At 50.6% G+C, this 23,354-nt stretch overlaps 2 protein-coding genes across 2 annotated transcripts in view; one reads left to right on the top strand and one right to left on the bottom strand.

Moving 5' to 3' along the window:
• LOC142585426 (uncharacterized) overlaps nt 1-23,354 on the top strand; it is a 199,863-nt gene that overhangs the window by 86,154 nt on the left and 90,355 nt on the right. The window lies entirely within an intron of this gene.
• Nucleotides 1-23,354, bottom strand: part of LOC142584515 (uncharacterized) — a 93,826-nt gene that overhangs the window by 48,617 nt on the left and 21,855 nt on the right. The window contains exon 2 of the mRNA XM_075694629.1: nt 1,093-1,130. Within this exon, the coding sequence (XP_075550744.1) occupies nt 1,093-1,130 (38 nt within the window). The remainder of the gene's footprint in view (nt 1-1,092; nt 1,131-23,354) is intronic.

Genomic DNA, 23,354 nt, shown 5'->3' with positions numbered 1-23,354 from the left:
TTGGTGGCCCAAAACATTTCCTTGGCTCATTTCTGGATCACCATGCGGTAATTGTTAAAGACTTAAAGTACGAAAGATAAGACCAATTTGCGAGACTACAGAAAGTGTGTTGTAAATCTTAGCTTATTCAAATTTAGGCGACAACACTTCCAATCCAATGAAGCCGAAAGTAGGGCGGCGGCAAAGCTGGGTTACGTTCAGACGAAACGTGTTAAAGTAAGTGTGGTGACACTTTTTGAAATTGCGTGGTGACGCGCACAAATCGCAGTTACCATAACTACATCTTAACTGCAGACGATATACCTGAATATTGTTTGAAATCGTTTAAGGAAAAGGGAGATATAATACTGATAGGGAGATTTAACACGCCGTCCACACCTCCCGGAACACAAAAAAAAAAATTCTTTTTCATATGTACGCGCATACGTACGTTGGCCATATATTATGCGATCAACATTAGAAGTGCGCCGCAACGACCTTGCAATGTTTGTAATGTTGCTCTAGCGCTGGGAATAGAGTTCAAAATGGAAAGAAAGCCCTAAGTAGTTTGGCTGTGAGGCCGGTAACAGATTACCTGGAGTCATACGCCTGCTATATTACCTTACACTGTAGCTTGGGTGGCGGCGTCAGGTTGCTTAAGCATATTTTGTTTACGCCCGGGGCCTGATGCAACGCCGTCTAGGTGGAAAGCGTAGAAAGGGGGAAAGGAGGCCTAAACGAGAGCTGCTGATGTCGGCCGAACTGGAAGATTAGCTTTACGGCTGCACCAAAGGGAGGATGGTGTAAAATGAAATGATTACAGGGCTTAGGCAGGCACACAAGGGCTCGTAACGCGATGGATTATTTACAGAGTTGCAGTCGCTGCTTGGAGTTCCGGGTTTTTTTGAAAGGCTAAATACTAGTTCTGCGCGCCGTCCTGCTCGCGATTGCGCCTGAAAGAGATAGCACGGGAGTTTTCCCCCCCTTTTTTTTATCGAGCGACAAAGGTAGCGGAGTGGTCTAACGCACGGTCCGTCAGGGGATGATGGTCTTGTTTTGGCAAGGCCGCCTGTATGAAAGCAACAACAGGCACAGGAGCGTGATTGTGCTTACCGAAACGATGGGGCTTTCTGAAAGGCGTCTTTCGGAGCCTGCAAAAATAAAAATAAATAAATAAATAATAAACAAATAAATAAATAAAAAATAAGTAAATAACCTTAAGCGTGTGAAGCTTGCAATAATCGACAGTAGCACTTGTTTAGTGACTCATAAGATTCACAATGGCAGCGCCAACCCTAGGTAAATGTAAAGCGAGTGAGAAAAACGAAAGGTAACACAATCGGTCAACTCTCAAAAGTAAGTTGAATATCTAAGATTCAAGACAGAACGTTATTGGCAGATATACTAAAAGCATAAATACTGATGGATCAATAGTTTAGGCACATAGTCAGCAAGTTCAAGGTCTATCAGATTAAGTTATATGGGTCTTGGAAATACGAAGCAATAATAACACATCACTATACTACAGATATCCGAGTGGTATTACCTGGCCGTAAGCAGGATGTATATAGGTCCCACCTTCATCAGTTTTGCGATCCAGAGAATCACGCTTAGTGATGAGAATGAGCCTATTCTGTGCCCTCCCCGATGTTCGTCACCAGAATCGCCGAAGACAAAGTCACCACGACACGACGGGCGAATATGTCGACGCGAAATTGAACCGCTGCGCTGCGGTGGCCCTTGGCTCGCAAAACCGCGCGATGGTTCCCGTGGCAAACTTTTGAGCGTCGGCGCTGCGACCGCGATAAAATCGGTGTAGTGGCACGTAGCCCTACACCCACCTCCCTGTTCCCCCAGCTATTTAAGCTTCCCGCGTACCCTGACGTTCCCAGACACGTCGGGGTCGACGAATATACATACATACATACATACATACATACATACATACATACATACATACATACATACATACATACATACATACATACATACATACATACATACATACATACATACATACACACATACACACATACACACACACATACACACACACATACACACACACATACACACATACACACATACATACATACATACTGGCGCTGGCGCCGCGTCGCGTGAGCCTCCCGAAGCTCAACTGCCGTCGTCATCATCATCATCATCATCATCATCATCATCATCATCATCAGCCTGGTTACGCCCACTGCAGGGCAGAGGCCTCTCCCATACTTCTCCAACTACCCCGGTCATGTACTAATTGTGGCCATGTTGTCCCTGCAAACTTCTTAATCTCATCCGCCCACCTAACTTTCTGCTGCCCCCTGCTATGCTTCCCTTCCCTTGCATCTATTCCGTAACCCTTAATGACCATCGGTTATCTTCCCTCCTCATTACATGTCCGGCCCATGCCCATTTCTTTTTCTTGATTTCAACTAAGATGTCATTTACCCGCGTTTGTTCCCTCACCCAATCTGCTCTTTTCTTATCCCTTAAAGTTACACCCATCATTCTTCTTTCCATAGCTCGTTGCGTCGTCCTCAATTTCAGCAGAACCTTTTCGTAAGCCTCCAAGTTTCTGCCCCATACGTTAGTACTGGTAAGACACAGCTGTTATACACTTTTCTCTTGAGGGATAGTGGCAACCTGCCGTTCATGTTCACTGCCGTATACACGCTAAAATTGTATTTCCTATTTTATTCCTACGTTACAGGGGCGCATGCGCTGATGTGCTCCGCATGTACCGAGCGATTTACTGCCGATCTTAAGGCACGAAGGGAGGCCCCGGACATTGAAGCGGGGGTTCTCTTGGCCCGCGCATGCCAGACAGGCGATACGTGTACGGCGTATACATGTCGCAAGTTCCCCCCCCCCCCCTTCGTCCGCATTACATCCTGCTCTCTTTCTTTTCTCCTGCCCACCCCTATTTGCCGAGTTTGCTGTTCTCCGGTCAGTAGTTGCCCGGGCCCCCATCGGCATATCTTAGCTCCCACTTCCCAACTTTCCAGCCACGTTCGCACGAGAATATATCTTCCCTTGGCCACGCATCGCAGCGTGTATGTGTGGGGTTCGGTAGCCCGCGCTGCAACACACGAATCGAGGGGAGAAGGAGGGAGGAGGGGGGGAGCGTCGCGTTTTATAGGCGCATCATGATCGCCCGCAAAATACAAGTAAATGGGCGTTTCTCATGCGCATCAACAATTAGGAGGGTGTCTCATGGCCCGCGCAGCGCGCATGATAGATAGCGACGTAATCGTCATCCGCATACCACGCGGTTTCTTTCTTTCTCAAAGCTGCCCCCGTTGTGGCAGTGCGGCGGAGACGTTACGCGCGCGCACTTTAGATCCTTTTACCCGGCTAAATGTAAAGAAGAATGTAAACGAGCTTGCATGTATATATATATATAAATGTCCCGGCCGGCGACAAATGGACCTGTCGGACAGCTCTGACGCTTTCGATTTGTCAATGCTAGCGCGCTCGCCTTCTCGGCGTAGTGGAAACCACCGAAGAACAGGTGTCGCCGAAACCTCGGTATCTATTACTGTCGTCGTTTATGGAGGATGCGACGGGGAGGCGCGTGAGTCTGTAGACTTTAAAAAAAAACTGTGCTAAAGGGAAACCATGTAACCAGACCGTATCGGTGCGGAAAGGTAAAAGTTGGCTCGGAAAATCGCTGACCTCCGCTCTAAAGTTGCGACGGAAATGTGTTTGTGTGTGAGACGGGAGGGGGGGAGGAAATGGAGAGAGAGAGAGAGAATTGAAGAGGCTTTGCAGGATTGCCTTCGGCATTTGCTGCGTCGAAGTAGCACTAACAAACCTGAGAGCTATAGCGCCAGAGATTGGTGCGACCGTTCGTACGAGGGCACGCAGGGGAACGATAAATTGGTCGGGCGGATTGTTATACAGTGTACACATGTGGACATTTGCAAGTATAAAGTCAGCGCTGATAAGAAAGTGGTGCTCAGAATAGCTAAACAAATTTTCTTCCCAGGACGCGTCAAGAGTCGGCGCAAAGGAGCCAATGGCGCTGGATTATCAGTTGAAATAATCTTATGGCAACTGAAGCAAGGGAACAGGAGACCAAAAAAAAAAAAAAAAGTATCACTAGAAAGGTTTTTGCGAAAGGGAAAGTTGCTACACCGAAACCACGGGGGCTGCAAAGGTTGAGGCTCTACAAAGTTAATTCGCTGATATGAGAGTAGAACTGATCAGTGACCCGACCACTGCACTCAATAGCTCATCTGCCTACAGGGTGCATACAGGCCCTCAAGAGCGCGCGACTGATAAGTTGTTATTTATTTATTTATTTATTAGAAATGTTCGTGGAAATATCTCGTCAACCTTCTCCACAATGCCAAATTGTTTTATAAATGCTAAAATGACATGACGTTAAATGACCCTTCAAGGAGAAGAAATTATCAAGCGGATTAGTCATGTCTCACAAATGAAAGAAAAAAGAAAGAAATATTAGATTTTGGATATCACGCAAGAAGAAGGCAACTCCTGGTTCGTTTTTTTTTTTTTTTTTTTTTCAGGTTGAGAAAAAGCGGTTTCTCGGTTCTGCACAAAATTCAAGAAGCGTAAAAAAAAGAAAGGAAGCAAAACGAAAACAAAAGAAAACAAATTCATGCCACCTAATTTCAAAGTACGCGAATTTGGTGTTTCCAGGCATGCAGAGGTCTGTGTACGACCGCATGCATGTGCATATGTCTCTGTGTCCGTATCCTGTGTGTGTGCGTGCAATAAAGAAAAAGAATATGCCCACAATGTACGTATGCATCAGAAACAACGCTCTAAAGAACTGGAAGAGAGAACTGAAATCACTTCGGTTTCAACGATCACTTCGTTATAACAGTTGTCCGTTCTCGAGGCTAACATCGCTTACCGGTTGGGGGGGGGGGGGGGGGAGGTAACTCTAGTTCTGAACTGAAAGTGGTTTTTTTTTTTCGATACATAGGTCGAAGTAATCATACTTGCCGCGAACATTTTCGTACGTACTCGTGCATTAATATAACCGTAGTTTTAGGGGTGGATACCAGCGAAACACTTCAAGACAGATACGATTGCTTCGCTATATCCATTAGTTCGTTTCAAGTCCCTTCGTTACAACGAGATTTCACTGTACCTCATGGTCGCCTTCTCATCAGCCGACTCGCTATAACTCTCCGCTCGACTTCGTTTCGGTTGCTCGGCCAGAAAGCATTATCGAGGAAACGCTGGACGTCTCCTCATCTCAAACGAGTGAGGCCGAGCCTTCCCGGCGTGGTCATCGGGGGCGCACCTCGGGTGAACGCAATCAACGGGACCGGCCGGCCCCGCGGCTGACACCCGTAAAGGATTAGGAATATAGTGTCACCTTCCCGAGCTCGACTGTCAAGCTAGGAGACTGCGCAGCGCGCGCTATACGCGTAAACTCCCGGCACTCCCCTGAGCCGCGCGCCAACGCGCCGGCGGTAATTGCCTCTTTCCAGCCGGGGCCGGCCGGCCATGGACGGCCGCGCGCGCTTCGAGAAACGCACGCTGCCGTGAACATTGTGGTTAGTCATGGTCATAGCCGGGCCGCTCCCTCCGTTTCCTGACCGCATATGCAGCGTTCGTGCTTGTCTCCTTCGCTCTTCCATCTGTGTGCCTCGTTTTCTTTTTTTTTCGCGCTGCAGCCGCAAAGAGAGAGCAAGGACGATTTAATTTATGGCCGTGGGCGACACCGAGAGGAAAAAGCCTCGAAGTAGAGAAACAAAAAGGAAGAAAAAGGAAGACGTCATTGGGAACCCTTCATCTTGGCTGGCCTTTTGCAGCCCGGCTGCGGTACGGCACCGCGGTGCAGCCTTTCGTATCCAATTTTAGCCGCAGCGATGCAAGATATCGGGCACCGTCGAAGGATATCGTGCATGCCATTGTTTTACCTCGTTGCATTATTGAGTCAGTCACGGAGTTGTGCGGTATAAGCAGTGAAATCTGTAACGTGTCGTTATAGTTTACTTCTAGAGCAACCTTCAGTTGTTTTATTTATTTTGAAGAACCAAATATGCTATACATGTATAAGATGCTATCGTCTCTCGGTACTAAACACATGGCGCTTGCGCCACGCAGCGAGAGAGAGAGAGAGAGAGAGAGAGAGAGAGAGAGAGATAACGCTAAATGAAAGGCAAGAACGCTAATCAGGACTGAGTCTGGTTGGCTACCCAGCACGAAGGGAAGGCGAGAAAGCAGGGAAATATTGAGAGATGGAAAGGAACTGCCGTGTTGATGACGCCGACGTAGTGAACATTTTCTGCTCTGTATCAAAGGCGGTCGCTCAGTGCGGTAGCCTTCGGAAATTGCGGCAGCGCTTTCGTGGCCTTTTGCAGCGGCGATATGCGAGACCATGTTTCCAATATCTCGACCAAAGAGGAAGGTCTTCCGTCTATAGCTGGTCTAGGGTGGCGCGGATGTCAAGCCTTTCGTTTTCTAAAGACAGGTAAATAGCTCCGAAAGTCCGCTGTAGCCTCTTCGCTGGCTCAAAGGCTATCCTGCACCTGGCTATCCCTGCACTGGTGCAGTTTTTGAAGTGCGCCATCCTGAGTGGCCATTTATAGTGGCCTGAGTGGTCTGAATGACCGTTGAAGGCTTGAGCGACCGTTTTAGTGCACTTCGAGAACTTCAAGGTGGCTTCGTCGTTCGTCTTTCGTTGTTGCCTATTTACGTAGTTACCAACCATTTACCTTCGTGTCAAGACTGCCCGGCCCCTTATATTATTATTTTATAACGGTAATTTACTAATGGACCAAGGTTTTCTCTTTAGCGTTCCTTGACCGCGTCATCTTAATGCATTGTCAATCACATATGCTAACTCGGTGTTCTTGGTGCCATACCTTTAGTACAACCCCATTCAAAGCTTAAAGAAAACTGCGAAAGCGCGTCTCGAGTGCCACCAGAAGAATGAACACAAACCCGAGCACGGAGGTTAGTCCCACAGTTCGCAGGCGTCGGCTGAACAGCCGAAAGAACCCACGCGCCGCATACGCGTATATCATCCCAGCATAGACATACCCGTAAACAAGCAAACCGCTGCACCGAACGCTTAAAAAAAAAAAAAAACAAATCACCGAATCGTTGCGCACACTTCCTACACGATATCACTGCGCCTTCCTGCGTCACGAGAGCTAACCGCCCACTGACGTTGTATACGGGCGTGCCCTGCGTACGAACGACCACGGCGCATTCCTTGCGGTGCAACGGTAGACAGAAGACAAAGCTTTTATAAGACATAGCTCGAGCCAGTTCCCCCCCCCCCTCCCGCCTGCATCGCGTGCCGTTCGGAAACACGACGAATGCGAGATCACTCCTACACGACCTGGCCAACGCACGCGCGAGCCTTTAGCCGCGAGATGACACGACAACTGGCCATTGGAGTGGCTCGCAAACCGGCCTGCACTGGCTCGTTCCCTTCCACTCCTGGCTCGGGCGAGCGCCGTGCGGCGAACCCATTAGCTGCGTGGCAAAAAGAAAACAAACAAACGAGACGGCAAATCGTGAGAACTGCGCAACCGACCCCGGCACTAACCGCTGCACACAACAGTCGTCCCTTGGCGCGCGCATACCGGGCGTACACGCGGTGATCCGTTCGATTGACGTGGGAATAATGGCCGCGATGGGATGCGGGTGAAGCCGAGCGGCTGCCGTTGTTACGCGAGCCTTGGCAACGGATCGCCGCCTCACCCGCACGTATCGGCGTTCCTTCCGGTAGCGCGTTCCGCTGAAGGCAGGCGCTTAGTTCGTTTTTGTCCAGTCGAGTGTCCGTCCGACGCGCGCGCTGACCTGTCACGCTCGCTCGCAAATGCCATTCGGTTTTCGCCGAACGAAGCCTCGGGCACTCCGTCAGACGAAGGATCGAGGCCAGCAGTTGCAACTGAGTGTATGTGAGCATGCGTGTCAGTGCGGAAAGGCACACACGCTGTGACGTCTCGATTTCTAGGCGAAAACAGAGTGCCTGTGGCGGCAGCTCCGCGGTTATATATGCAGTTCTGCTGCCCATGTGGACGAGGTCGCGGTTGGAATCCCTGCTTCAGTGAATGGAGACGCAGTGTAAAGAGAGAGAGAGAGGGGGGGGATATAAGGAAGGCGGGGATATTAACAGGTCAAGAGCCTGGTTGGTTACCCTACGGTGGGGGAAGGGAGAAGTGGAATAGAGAAAAGGAAGAGAGACGGAGGGTATAGAGCCGTGGGCGGACAGTACTAGAGTCAAAGCCTCTCGTACAAACCAGACGTTCTCAGAAAGGACAAAAGTGCCTTCACTGCCTTCTGAGCCCATGACTGGTGGGGAAAGACGCAATGTAAGAATTTTCGTACAGTTGTGCCTCCTTGAAGAACATCAGGAGCTAAAAATAAATCCGCAGCCCATGTGACTGCTGTCAGGACCCCCAGTACATATCAAGAATTATAAGTGTACAAAAAAAAAAAAAAGGCAAGCGGTCATTTTTTTTCCTTTGTGGACGACAATGGGTGGCAAACTAAGCCCCCAGTATATAGTGCGCTCACAACGGGCTTCAAAGGTCACTCCGTCGACTATACTTGGTGGAGCCACATTTCTAAGCAAGCTAATGTTGCAAGAATACTTTGTAAATAATGAACAAACATAACAAACCGACAAATTTCCTGAATTAATGCGTGCATGCAATTCCCAATAGACGCCGCCTCCATTTTCTGCAGCAATCTGGTTCGATGACAATCATTTTACTTTTCTGCCTGCACTCGAATACGAAGTTGTATATACTACTAATCATATCGCAACAGCACGACCGTATGTTTGTATCACACTCAAAGCCCAAATCAGCGTTGAACGGCGTCCGTGCTAAACGGCCAAGAAACAGCACCGTCCCGGCGCCACGGATCCGTTAACAGTAACAAAACAAGATAAATCGCGTTGTGCATATATATACTCGCGGTCGGCGTGGTATGTTTTCTGCTCCAGATAAAAACGAATGGCGGCCTATGTCCGCGCCTTTCAACGTCGCGCCTTGGCCGCTCGCATGACGAAATGTCTCTCACAAGCGAGAGTTCCAGCCAGAGTGATAGAGAGTGTGCGTCTGTACGCGCATGGCTGCTTGTGTAAGAGAGAAAGGAAGAACGGGAAAGGGTCGAAAGCGAGGGGGGGGGGTGGCAATATAACCAAAAAGGAACAGCCCGGAGCCATGTGGCGCGCGGCAGCGCATGCCGAAGTAGCAGACCGACAGAACCGCATTCGCGGAGTTCCTCTGGTGCACCGAGAAGGTCGTCTCGGCCACTCCCGCGGCTGAACGGCAACGGGTGCGTGCTCAGCCGATAATCGCCGGTCCCATGCGTGGCGCCCCATTGTCTATCTGTAACTGCGCGCTCGGTGTTATTTTTTTTTTTCGCGCGAACCAATGCCAATGACAGGAGATGAAGGGCTTGATCGCTCCGCAGTCGAAACGTGATAGCCCCGGGGCCCGACGTCGTCAGTTGGCTCGCAAACGGCACCTGCGCGCATATGAGCGCGTCTTTTGTGAGCTCGAATGCGGGCTTTGTGGCACCTTCGGTCGCGCGGCTACTGCGTGTGCTGCTCGAGTCGTTGCAGGGCTTCCAGCTGTCCTTGGGAACGGGTTACTACATCAGCGAGGAAAAGCTGTGCTCATTATATATACGCGAACACCTATCTCGCCTTGCGGCTGGGTGCGGGGCCGTGGGTTATGTGGCGACATGTATTCGCGTCATCTACTCAATGCATTTGTCACTCGTAGCCATACGTCCCTTTATATATATATATATATATATTGGTCAAGCGCCGTGTAACACGATTTTGCCTCCTATCTCAGGCCGACCTCTACACGGCTTTCATTGTACAAATCACCTCGTTCTCATTTTCGCATCTACCTTAGTGTTTTCGTTAGCGGGAGGTCTATATTCTCCAATCGGCGCCTCTCGACGTCGCTTTCCCCCCCCCCTCCCCGTTTCGCACCAAAAGATCTCGAGCGCGATGGCTAAGTAAGGTACTCCGCACATGAACTTAGGATGACGCGTCACTTTTTTTTTTCGTCCGCCACGTCGATGCACGCGAGAGAGAGAGAGAGAGAGACAGACAGAGGAAAGGTAGGCAGGTTAACCAGAGGGGAAGATCCGGTTCGCTACCCTACGCTGGGGAGAGAGGGGAGGCGGAGGTAAAGTGATAACAAAGTAGAGATAAAGAAAGAAAGGGGCGTAGACATACAATCACAGTCGGCCACTGTCGCCGCATACTGCCACCGCACAGCACAGAAGCACTTGCAGCACTATAAACATCTGTTCAGGCTACAGCCGCTTGGCCAATTCTGTCGCCCTCAAAAACCGCAACAGTGCCCTCGTCGCCCTCTGCTGCGATGGCTTGTGATGGCGGCGAAGTTGGCGAAGTGAAAATTAGGCACATTGGAAGATACTGGCGCATTGCAAGTTCCACTGGCCACATCCGATTGGGGTGGTTGGACCAGTGGGCTTGCACTCGAACGGATATGACGTTCTGCAGACGAACGCACAGCCATCCGACTACGTGAACAGAAGAGTGCAGCTTCTTTAACTGCTACATTGGCTCAATGGCTATGACGTTCTGCTGCCAGCTGAGCACAGCGTGGCCACTTAAATCCTGGGCCACTGCGGCTACATTTCGAGGCTGCAGGGAAATAAAAATGAAGTAAGAACGATCGTGGGCCCACTTATCAAGTGCACCCGCCGTGGTTGCTTAGTGGCTATATGGCATTGGTCTGCTGAGCACGAGGTCGCGGGATCGAATCCCGGCCACGGCGGCCGCGTTTCGATGGGGGCGAAATGCGAAAGCACCCGTGTACTTAGATTTAGGTGCACGTTTTAAAGAACCCCGGGTGATCCGAATTTCCGGAGTCCCTCAGTACGGCGTGCCTCATAATCAGATCGTGGTTTTGCCACGTGAAACCCCACATTTTTTTTTGTTATAAACTGCACGTGAAGTAACTCGAGGAGGTCGAAATTATTCAACAGCCCGTAATTACAGTGCCTTTAATATTCCCCGATTCGCTCTGGGTCGTTAAATTCCACAGTTTTTATTTAAGGAGCGTACTCTGCGAACTTGTTGAACACAGCGAATCCCCGCTGTTATACGAATCATAAATTCGATCGCAAGGCGTGAATTCCAATAAAAGACTACGTATCTTTATGATTACAGCAAGTGAGAACATGCGTTGCTTTTCCTTGGATGGCTAAGCGGTAATTAGCAGCTGGGGCCACATATTATGCCAACGGCTCCCGCAGAAACACTGCGTTTTGAATGAACTCTAACAACGTATGCGTGTATATCGATAAGAACCACACATTCTAATGGGTGGAGAAACTTTACCGTTAGTGGAACACCATAGCATGCACGGTTATCTGCACAAACAAGAGGAAATTAAGAAAGCAGACTTGCTTTTATTGTTATCATTATTCGAACCCTCTTCACAACGATGAAGTATGTGCGGTTACGCAAGAGAGAATAAAGGCGTCCAGAGGTTATATGCCTTACCGAGTTTGACCCAACTGTTCGCCATTAAAGTGCGTTTATAATTTATCCATTAGCACACTTTCGTCTTCCATCGATCATCTTGATTCACATTTCTCTGCGTCACGTATAGTCTCCCGGCGTAGCTGCTACATCGTCTGTCTATATATATTGTCAGACGTGTGCAGCACCGAGCTCCCGTGCGCACGCTCTTGCGTGCGCATAGCGCCGCTTAATTTCGAGACGTACGTCGCCCCGATATGCGTTCAGAACAAACGATCAGCCGTCCATCGCCCCGATCGAGCGTGCGCGCTGGGTGCCCCGGAGTTGCGCTCGCGGTAGCCGTCCTACTGGATAATTTGCACTCCTTGGGCAAGCGGCCGGAAATTATCCTTCACACGACAGCAGCAACCGAGCGGTGGCAGCAGCGCAAACCCGTTCGTTCGTTCGTTCGTTTCGTTCGTTCGTATGTGCGTTCGTTAGTTCGTCGGGGGCCTCGCAGCACTCGGAAGACGGTGCGGGTGCGCTTAGGCATCGCGGCGAACACACCTTTCTCGGGCGCGGGAGTGGCCGACTCCGAGCGAGCCGATCCCCTGAGTAGGCAAAACGGCAAGCAGCAAACGGCAGGCCGGGCGCGCGCGCGCGAGTGTTCATTAATGCTCGCGCTGCCCCGCGAAGAAGTCAGGGCTGCAGGGAGCAGGGGTGAGGGAAGGAGGGGGTGCCTTTCCGAATTGCGCTAATCGCATTTCCGCCGCGCCGTTTCACTGGCGGGGATATAACCAGCGTAGCCGCTGCATTGAATGCGAGAACGCGTGCACGCATGCAGTCTCCTACCTCGATCGGCGTCCAGAAAAGCTCGGTGTCTTTGCGCACACCGTTTCTTTGAAGCGAGAAAGTCAGATCGGAAGTGCGTTGGTGCCGTCGTGGGATCGCCAACTCTCTCGTCGCGGCGCGTCTTCTTTCCGTGTGCTCCGCCTCAGCAACTCCATGCAGTGCAGCGAAAGCTATGCCGGGTCGTCCAAACCAATCAAGAATCAGACACCCGGTTGTGCCTGTTTTTCTTTTAGAGAAAACACGCTGCCGGATTATAGAGAGAACTCTTCCGTTGCGGGCACCGGTAATTCGTTCCGAGATATTTCCAATCGGCCAGCGCGGCGTTCACAAATGAGGATTAGCTGGCGGACAACACGCGTGTGCTTCAGCTTCTCGTTCCTGGTACGGTAGACGACACGCGCACACGAGCTCCCGTCGCGCTGCACGCATGCAGTTGGCGAGAGAGACAGATGACATACCTATCCGCCGCCACTTATCGTTGGTGAAACTGATTATTACTCCTTCCTTGTTCACCCCTCGCTCGCGCATGTCCCCTACCATATAGCGTCGGGGGGACGCGCCCGCTGGCGTCGTTCACTTTACTCGCGGCAACTGCATATGAAGACGTCATTGCTTCGTATGATCTTAATTACCTCCGATGCAGTGGCCAGAGAAATCATTTACTCGGTTCCTGCGAGAGAAGGAAGAGGAGGCAGTAGTTGTATAGCTGCGTCTCCCTTCGAGAGAAGGAGCGTGAGAGAGGGCGAATAACTGCGCCCGAAGGTCTTCGACCTGTATGCAAGTAGCTTTCAATCCCGGAAACATACCAATGACTATGGTAACTAAGATGAACTCATATGGATTGTATACATCGTCTCCTTATTTCCGCCTCGATGGATACACCAGCATGAGGAATCCGGTCAACCTTTAACTCTTTCTAGGCAATATCCGGTGCTACCCTTACCTTCAAGTATGCTAAGTGATGTGGCAATTCCGCACGTGCCTCTACGCCGCTCAACTTCGGCGTCAGGGTGCGCTGCGTTTCCGCGCGCACTGCACTGCTCGTTGGGCCACATGTAAGGAAATCCAAGCATGCAAGCGAGATCGGCTTTACCTGAACGCTCGTATACACGCCGATCATCAGGAGCAGATGGCTCCAATCTTAACCCAAAGTTTCTTTAAACACAAGTATGACATTCCAACTAGCTCCAACGCAAGCCTTAACCCAAAGCTTAATTCAAGCGCATTGCGAGGTGTGCCGCGTCTGGCGTGAGTGCACGCGAGCGCGCGCCTGCTTAGAAGAAGAACACAAAGACAGTTTATAAAGCCCGGTCAGCAGCTGTCCATCGACCGCGAGTGCCGGCCGCTATGCTACACGAAGCCGGACGACCCAGAACACGTGCTCTTGTCGCGTCATTTCTGTTTTTCTTACTTTCTGTCTTCACCTTGTTTGTCGAGTCCAGAAGAGTGCCGCGCAGGCAGCTGCATAGAGTGAATGGGCACGCCTGTAAAGCGCGCGATAGCAACATCCCCGCTGTCTTGACGGATACGGAGCCGAGGCTTGTTGACAAGCGCGGCGTGAGGAACAGGTATATCCGCGAGGCCCCTGTTGTCTCAGACGCGTGCGCTGCCGGCTCTTTTCGAGCGCGTGTTTCAAATTAGCGCATCGGGTGACCCACTTATTTCGCGGGCGTCTCAACTCAGTGGCCAACTCCGCGGTCACTCCTGCTGCATATATATATGCCAGCGTGTACGCGACGGAGAGGCGTCACGGATGGACAGTTTCCAGGTGCGTATATACGCGGGTATGCGCAGTGCGCGCGGGAGACTGAAATGAGCCGGAGATCACGCTCGGAAACTTGAGTAGTGAACGTCAGTGTACGCTTGTCGATGTGACATGCTCTCCGGCGTGAATTCAATCACTGACCGGTCACGAGCGTTTCGGTGCTGTGTGGATGTGCGTATATTAGGAGAGATGGCCGCTTCGTTGTTGACAGGGGATGGTGGAGCAGCCTAACTGCGGTCGTGACATGCTGTACCCGGCGAGGGGTTAAGCATGAGACGGTGTACGCACACACTCACAGCACGTACACACATCTGACGGTATATGTTCTCATTGGAACGCAAACGTGGCGGAAGCTCCCTCGAAACTGGAGGGTCTCTGAGCAAAAGTACAGTCGAACAAGGAATGCCGATGGGACTAAAGTTTAAGTAAGGGAACACTTATCAGACTGGGTTGATTGGGGGAGAGCAGGATAGTTCTCAAATGTGGGTCAGAGACCGTAACATGAAAATTCACCTCCCTATAACCAACAAATAATGACTGAACGAGTGAAGCACTCAGCCCTAGCCAACGCTTCGACAAGCGGACTAGGCTTCGTCATGGCTGATACGTTACTTTGTTGTTGCTTTTTAAAGGCATAGTCTTCTTCTTGTTTTTATTTCCCTTACATGATGTTTTACCGTCTGAAACAGCGAATACGCGTTGCGGGACCAACTTACGCGAGATAGCTGCACGTCAGAAGGCGTCAGTGAACCAGAGTGGCAGTTCCTGAGACCTAATTGACATGTTAGACAGCTAGGGCCTGTGCAATCGGGACAAAGTTGTTGATGGTCAGTGGACGACAGCGAACGGCATGTAATTTTCCTACATGGAACGTAATCAAAACGCAGTCTTCCGCCCGGATGTTGATGCCGAAAGCACAGTGCAAGGTCTTGTTGAAGTCAGGGGTTTCCGCTGCTTTAGTTTGCCGCAGTCTATGTCAATTTCGGTGGTGCCGTATGCAAAACACGGCCACGACGAGATGGGGCGCTGTGGGGGGGAGTTAAAATAAAATGGAAGGGGAAGAATTATCTTCAGTGTACACTCGGGGGGGCCACGCCACCCGTCTGGCTTCATTCATTAATTACTGCGCTCTATTGCGTGCACGAGGTCCGCACGGGGTGAATAATTGCTCGCCGGGGCGGTCAATCGAATCCCACGGCGCCTCCAAATCGGTGCAAGGTAGGCCCAAAAAGCACGCGCGCGCACGCACACACACTCACACACGCACAACCACTTTCCCACTGGGACCGCCCGGGGCGTGGGTCGGCATGCGCTCGCGCAGGAGAATTAAGGGATGGACAAGCCGGATTAGTTCTCTTGCCGCGGAGCCGGATGCGCGATTATACGCTCGTGTATGTATAGACAGACGCGTGCACCTCACGAAGAAAAAAAAAAAAAAGGGAAGCGTAGGAAGTAAACAAAATCCGCGACGCGGTTTATTTTGCTGGCCCCGGTAGTACGTGTCACGACCCCTGGCCGCTGGCGGCAGCAGCAACGTCTTTGGGCCAAGGCGAAAGAACGAAACGGAGTCCAAGATGACAACAAGAAACAAAAGTGCTGTGAGCATGGAAGAATGCCGCGTGCATGCCTTTCTCGTCTCTTCTTCGTTCCCACGAATAACGCGTCAGGGAAGCGCTTCACGCCCCGGACGGGAGCCATTGGCGTCCGTGTACGGCAAGCGCAGGGGATGGGGGGGGGGGGGGGGGTATAGAGCGAGCGGGGCGTTACCAATGGCTTCTGCCGCAGTAGCCGTGAAAGCGCGCCGGAACCGGGCTTATCGAGTTTTCGCGCGTGTAGTTCGCGTTACCCGGTCGTTAACCGACCTGCCCGACGACTGGAACAAGACAGGGAGCGAACAGGAAGAAACAGAGACGGCATTGATTTCGTCGGATGTTCTCGATGATTGCGTTTTCTGACCCGTATATTAATACTGTCTGGCTGTATGGTTGTAGATGTGAAGACCTGTACGCAGGCGCAAGGCAAGGTTTACGTTACCGAGCGGTGACGACGAGTTAACGGTACTAACACGTCCGCTAACTACATGTGCAAGACGAACATGTCACAGAAAAACAGGGTAGCGATTACTGACACTGTGCCGGGACGAAGAGCGAAGTCCGTTCTAATACGACTGTGGCAGCTCCGGCTCGAAAACAATTGTTGCCAGAGATCAGCAGCTATTCTGCTCCAAGGAAGCTCTCCCTGATCACACAGTCTGGGGCTGGTCCAAACTGGTCCAGGTGAGAGTGAGTCAGTAGGTTACGCAACGAGCAAGCCATATCTGCTCTCGCTTTCTTTCTTTCCCTTGATTTGCAACCACGCCAGGCTGTCGCCTATGTACTGCTGCCGTCGATCAGAGATTGTTGTCTTGGCCAGTGGAGCATGCGCTAAAGCGCAAGAGCGTCAAACTCTATGGCCAGTAAGGCAGCCAGCCACGGATACGTCCGCGCATGTCGCAGGCGCACAAGGGCAGTGAGTGTTGAGAAAGGCCGGCATGGCACGACGCCTTCTCGTCCAGTTAGTTCTCCATGACAGGTGTGTAGAGTGGAAGGCGACAACAACATAGCATGAGTGGCGAAAAACGCGGCACTCGTACATGGCGAGCGTGCCCGGCTTCGCAGGGTCGGGAGAGGCCCGTCTATATAGGAAACCCGCGGCCGCCCTCTCACATCTATATGGGGAGGCATTTCGCGCGCGATCATGCCGGGCACGCAGTGGTGCATGCGCACATGCCCCGGCGTCTCGGTCGGCCGGCCGGTCCTCTCGGCGCGGACCGCGTCTCGGGCGCTGCCACTGCGCTTCCCAGCTACAGCAGGACCGCCGCATGCTAATGTCCCGCCCGTCGTAATGGTGTCTTAATGTGGGGGCTCCTGGGCTGGCGCACCGTTTAGCGACCTTACCTCCAGCTCACCCTCCCCCCCCCCCTCCCAGCCCCACAAACACAACCCCCGCTACCCTCGCCCCCCTCGAGGCTCGTCTGGACAGGCCGCGCACGCACCCCAAGGAGGCGCCCCTCGGTAGGCAGTGCGCCAACGCCGGGCACCCCCGGCCGTCCGGCTTCAGCGCGATCATCGCGACGGCGCACATGTTTTGCAGAGATGCCTGCATGACGCCTCACTGCAGCAACAAGAGTGTGGACTTAGCCTTGAATAGGTTCAGAGCTGTCATTTACGTTCATTCCCCTGTACCTTTCGCTATATATGATACCTAAGTGGAGAACAGACTTAAGAACACAATGCTACGAGTATTTGATATGCCAGACTCAAAGAAAAAAAAAAAGAACGAAGTCACCGACAGAGTCAAGTCTACAGCCTTTCAGTCGGGGAAATTCCAGCTCCTGCTGCGGGACGAAAACACCTGATATTGGAAGTCCCGAGCGTTAAGACACGGCCACGCGCATTACGCGGTGACCTCGCGACCGCCCAATCGCGCCCCGAGAGGAGATGGTGCATTTAATTCGGCTTCGCCAGTGGCTGAATAGCCGAAGTGCTGCCCACTGCGGCCGCCGACTGAGTCGATGATTCGAGCAGCGGTCAGAGGTCGTGGCGGCACATGAAAAGTACAGACGCTAAATTACAGAATGGAAGCAAGATGTATGTAGTTCAGATGCTGAATGCCAGCTGCATGTTCTCGGTGCTTGTACCTTAAATTTAGCAGACCGTTTCAAAAGGCAACACCTGAACTATCCCGAGACCGTTGTTCCTAAACACCGACAAAAAAAAAAAAACTATAAACTGTTTCATTTCTGCTGTATGGTCAGAGCAGTATACACTGGGTTGTGAAGGCGGATGTTTTCTCACAGCTTCACGCGCTGGCGCGTCGGCGTTATAAAAAGAAAATGCGCATTCATTATATGATACCTGGGCTTATATATATACTATAGCAGAATGTCAGGCAAACTGACGCAGGTTCCCGCTACCGGCTCGATCTACAGGTCGGCACAAAGCAGGGAGCCAAGCAATCTGCGCATGCGTTTAATAAGCGGCAAATTGAATTCCAAATCTGAGCCTGTCGATGAAGCAGATGGATTAAGTATCCAATTCCGTAACATTGGTCAAGCAGCGATCGAAACCGCTGTCTCAAGGTTCTGACACTGGCGTCTGCCAACTAGGGCCGTGAGCTCGTTGCCGGCATACGTGGCTACAAAGAGCGACTGCTGTCCGCCAAACATACCGTATGAGTCAGGGATCGAATGTGCATTCCGTGAACCGAGTGCAACAGAATGGCGACGATTAGTGCACCAATCAATTCAGCGCCCTGGATATGCTGGTCGATCCCTTTTTGGGGCCTACCTTTCAGTTCGCGCTGATTGGTTAGTCCTGCGAAAGCGGATGCGTCGAAGTGAATGTAACCCCTATCGTATAGCGTTTGATTGACGTCGGTTAACTATGCACATCGCAGCATTGAGGCGTTGCACCGGACACCACTTCACGCCTAAGTGAAAGCGCTCAGGAAAGGGATCAATCGAGAGATACAGTGACGATATCTCGTTCACAGAGCGCAAGGCCTTGAAAGAGAGAGAGAGAGAGAGAGAGAGAGAGAGAGAGAGAGAGAGAGAGAGAGAGAGAGAGAAAGAGAGAGAGAGAGGCAGGAAAGACAGGGAGGTTAACCAGAGATTCTCTCCGGAGAGAGAAGGATTAAAAAAAGAAACAAAAATCCTAAACACATACACGCACGTACACACGAACTGTTTCTGTGGGCACTGTCACGCAGCCCGCAAAGACGTTCCTAGTCCTACACAATGTCACCGCACAATCCTACGTACGCCACACAGTGTACAGTCACAATCTGTCAGGCCTTGAAAGTGGCCTGTTCAGTCCATGACGCAGAGAGCCGGAAGAGCATGTCATTGCTGCCTCTCTTCGAACGGAACCTGTCAACCTCTAGTGCGCCCTCTTGCGAATATGTACGGCAAAATCTCGACCATGCGCGCGCGCGTTTGCTCGCCCATTTATTTCTTCGCAGTGCGCTCAATTTAATTTGTGTCCTTTACACCCTTTTTCAGTGCATAAGAGTCAACCGGCCGCCCTATAGTTGCATGCCTCTGTCTTCCTTCATTTCTGCTTCCTCTGCATGGCGACTCAATGAAGAGGAACTGTATTCGAGGCCCGAGAAAAGAAAACAAGAAAGGCATTGGTTGGCGTTTAGAAATAGACATTATGTGTGCATAACATTAAGTACTTCAAGGTCTCATCTATACTTTCAGACGGGAGGCACATGGGGCTGCACTTTTCGCGCGTGCGCATTGGCTGTCTTGCATGTGGACGGCCGCGACCACTGTTTGATCATTGGTTGTAACGCCATGCATCAGCCCAGTGCACATAGAAAAAAAGCCGGCAGAATCCACGCCCTGGGGGAATCGATGCCACGCGAAGCAGTGTGCGGAGAGCACACCAAGTTAACGAAACGACCATGAGAGCACCAAGAGGTTGGCGGCTGTTTCATGACCTACATGACATGCATATGATGACGTTCATTTCATTACCTATCATTTATGTTCGTCATACACTCTTACCATAACGTATGCTAAATGTGGTACATACCAAGTTAAGGAAGCGACCATAAGAGCATCAAGACGTAGGCGGCTGTTTCATGACCTACATGATACGCATGTCATGGCCTATCATTTATGTTTCTCATACGCCCTTGTCGTACTATGCCAGTTTTGGTACCTACCAAGTTAACGAAACGACCGTGAAAGCACAAAGACGTAGGTGGCTTGATAAATATATCCTGTCAAAGCGGCAAATGTTCGCCAAGAAATGCTTCGCATTACAAATTTCAACTTATCCCAGTCCAATGTGACAGCATTCCCACAACTTTCATCAAAAATAAATTCTGATTCTGAAAGGCAGCTCTCTGTGAGAGAGCTGTCTTTACCCGTGAGAGGCAAGATGTTCCTAACAAAGATTTCTTTCTCCAATCAGCGGAATGCATGTGGCGTAATTTCATGCAGTACACTGGTTATCAATAAGCGGCGTCTACATGGTGCCTGTACACATTGACAGCCTGCGAATTCCGTTCACGGTTTCTGTAGGTCGTGTAGATGTAGAAGAAAGAAGTAACGATTCGAGGTAACAAGCAAAACTCAGCGCTACACTCTTAGAAATATTTACACCCTTTGGGGCTTATCTTGTCCCACAACAATAATCGTCATCTGTCTTGCCCGAGCTTTTTTTTCTTGAAAGCTCGGCGCTCGCTACTTTCCTGATAACTGATAACGCGCATGCCGTTCGGGACTGGGAAGTACCGGGCTCACAGCGTTCAATAAAGGAAACGCGGGCAAGACAGATGACGAATGTCGTTGTGGGACAAGATACGCCCCAAAGTGTGTAAATATTTCTAAGAGTGTATAGTAGGGCAAGGGAGGAAGAAATAAATGCATGACAAGAGTGCTTTCACACAACTGAAATTTTTATTCGCATCTACCCAAAATATACGCGTACGCATGCAGTAATCAGAAATTAAAAAGAAGAAAGAAAAACAGCTCACACGGAGAACGACAAAACACAGCGCAACAAAACGGCAAGTAAGATAACGTGTTGTAAGACAGCGCCCGTGTCATTCACTTCTTCCTTCGTCTTCAAAAATTAAATTGGGGGGTTTTACGCGCCAAAACCACGTTCTGATTATGAGGCATGCCGCAGCGTGGGACTCTGTCAATTCGGCTCACCTGCGATTCTTTAAAATCTAAGTACACGGGTGTTTTCGCATTTCGCCCCCATCGAAATGCGGACGCCTTGGCCGGAATTCGATCCTGCGACCTCGTGCTTACCAGCCCAACACCACAGCCACTAAGCAACCACGGCAAGGTTTTCTTCGTCATTTGCGTTAGCGCAGAGCTTTTGTTTGCAATCGTGAATCCAATTCAACTAGGCCAATTTCGCAGCCTTAGAAAATAACAATGTTCGAAGGTAAAGCAGCCTGAAAAACGCCTGCAGAATGTCCTCCAAATGCCTAAACCTGCATCTTCCCTCCTTTTATTTATGTTTCTTTTTTTAGTTTTGTAATTACAGCGATCTCCCTGCACGGCGCTGCCCCCAGCGAAAGTGCTTTCTTTTTCTATCTCTTTTCTTTTTTTTCTTTCTTTTCACTGCCACGACTTCGAAGCGGTGTCAGCGAACGCGTTTCCCCAGATAAAAGCCGGGGGGGGGGAGGGGGGGCTCGCAATGTGGGCGCTGCGGCAAGAGAGAAAGCCAAGCAAGGGTTATGCGGCCCATTCAGAGGCTGTTTACCCCGACAGCGTCCCGAAGACGACCGGACCGCACGCTCCCACTTGCGTGCGCCCGCTGGCCTGCACCGAACACCTCGACGCTGTACGGTCCAGTCAGGAAAAAGAAAGGGTACGCCAACGGCATGCATCCCAAGAACGATGCCTTCGCTTCGCACTATGCCGTTCGCGGCGGGCTTCTGCAGCCCCACCCCCAACCCTGTTTATTTCTTTAATTATTTTTTTTTATTATTGTTGCGATTCACTTACGCCGCATTTGGGTGCTGGGAACTGCGCTTAGGAGCTACAACGTCTTCCTGTGACCAATCGTCGTCGTTTATTCGAATGACGAGTTATAGCTGTGGAGAAGCCAGCGACATAGTATTGGTACTTGTTGCCGACATTACGGAAGCTTGATGAATTGAATGAAACAAAAAGAACAATATGATGGGAGCACGGGAAGTCGTTTTTGAGGAAGTCCGCGCAAGGTGTTTCGGAGAGTTTATGAAAGCGAAAATTGTTAACCGCCAGAGATAATAATAATAATAATAATAATATTTGGGGTTTTACGTGCCAAAACCACTTTCTGATTATGAGGCACGCCGTAGTGGAGGACTCCGGAAATTTTTACCACCTGGGGTTCTTTAACGTGCGCCTAAATCTAAGCACACGGGTGTTTTCGCATTTCGCCCCCATCGAAATGCGGGACCGCCAGAGAAGCACAACTCTTATACGACTATATATATATATATATATAGTTCCTTTTTAGCAGTAGTAATGAAACTCCTTGTATCTTGCAAAATCAACAAGAATACGGCTTTTTATAAACAGTACCCTAGCAGTCTGCACAGATTCAATGCTACTCTAAAAAAAAAAAAAAAATTAAGGCCAACCGCGGGGGAATTGCTCGCCATAGATAGAGCCGAAGGCAGTAAGAGGCCGCTCGCCTTCTGGCCTATAAAGTAAGCCACCCTCCCTGACAGGAACGAAATTGGCACAATGGCAGAATTAAACTACGGAGCTGTCTTCGTTGCATTTTCACGCATGCACACCGTCAGCGCTGCTGCATCACATGCCTCGAATGTACGCTCGCATACATCCACGCGCGCTGTCTTTCGAACAATAAAAACAAAGCTACGCTACGCTTTTCTCGATATGAAGAAGTCCTGCTCTTCGCAGAAAAAGAAAACGTGCGCGAACAAAGAAAAACACAACAACGCTCCTGCCTTTCTCCCGCATCTCAAAGCAATTGAAAGATGGGTTATAAGACTATCTCTTTCCTTTCTTCTTTTTGTCTTTCTCTTCTTTTTTTTTTCACGAAGCGTGCTGCAAAGCTCCTTTTCAGATCAGGGACATAAGACACGCGCCTTCTTTCAAACCACCGTGAAACGGGGTCCTTTCTCTTCTTGCCTCTCTTACGCTCGGATAATATATATATATATGTGTATATATATATATATATATATATATATATATGTGTGTGTGTGTGTGTGTGTGTGTGTGTGTGTGTGTGTGTGTGTGTGTGTGTGTGTGTGTGTGTGTGCGTGTGTGTGTGCGTGTGTGTGTGTGTGTTCGAGACTTGAAACGCACACCCGAGAGTCCAGCCAAGCGAGCGAGCAAGTGCGCACGGCAGAAGAAGCGGCAGAAAAGAGCCGAAAGCAACGGGCACTGCTCGGCAAAGGCACGCAAGAGAGAATTTCGTTTCGCTGAAAGGCCTGCCGCCGCCGCCGCCGACTCAGCATCTGCTCTGGCGGAGGCCCCCCGACCAGCCCGACGAAAAGTGCACGTGTACAGGCGGACGAACCGGCGAGCCGGCTTTTATTTATTCATGTTTTCCTTTCTTCCTAGGCAGTTCCATTTTCCATCACCCGCGGTCCGGCTACAGCTGAGCCAGGCTGGCTGGACTACGTCGGCGGCGTCTTCTGTCAGGCTTTGTGTACACACACACACACGCGCTCGCATGCTTTACGGATCGTGTATATGCGGCGGCGCACACGCTTGTACGAGCCTGAGAGAGAGAGGAAGAGAAAGAGAGAGAGAGAGAGAGAGAC

Source organism: Dermacentor variabilis, chromosome 6 (assembly GCF_050947875.1).
Source record: "Dermacentor variabilis isolate Ectoservices chromosome 6, ASM5094787v1, whole genome shotgun sequence".
Classification (NCBI taxonomy): domain Eukaryota; kingdom Metazoa; phylum Arthropoda; class Arachnida; order Ixodida; family Ixodidae; genus Dermacentor; species Dermacentor variabilis.
The sequence above is the reverse complement of the archived record's forward strand: the minus strand, read 5'-3'. Positions and strand labels throughout refer to the sequence as shown.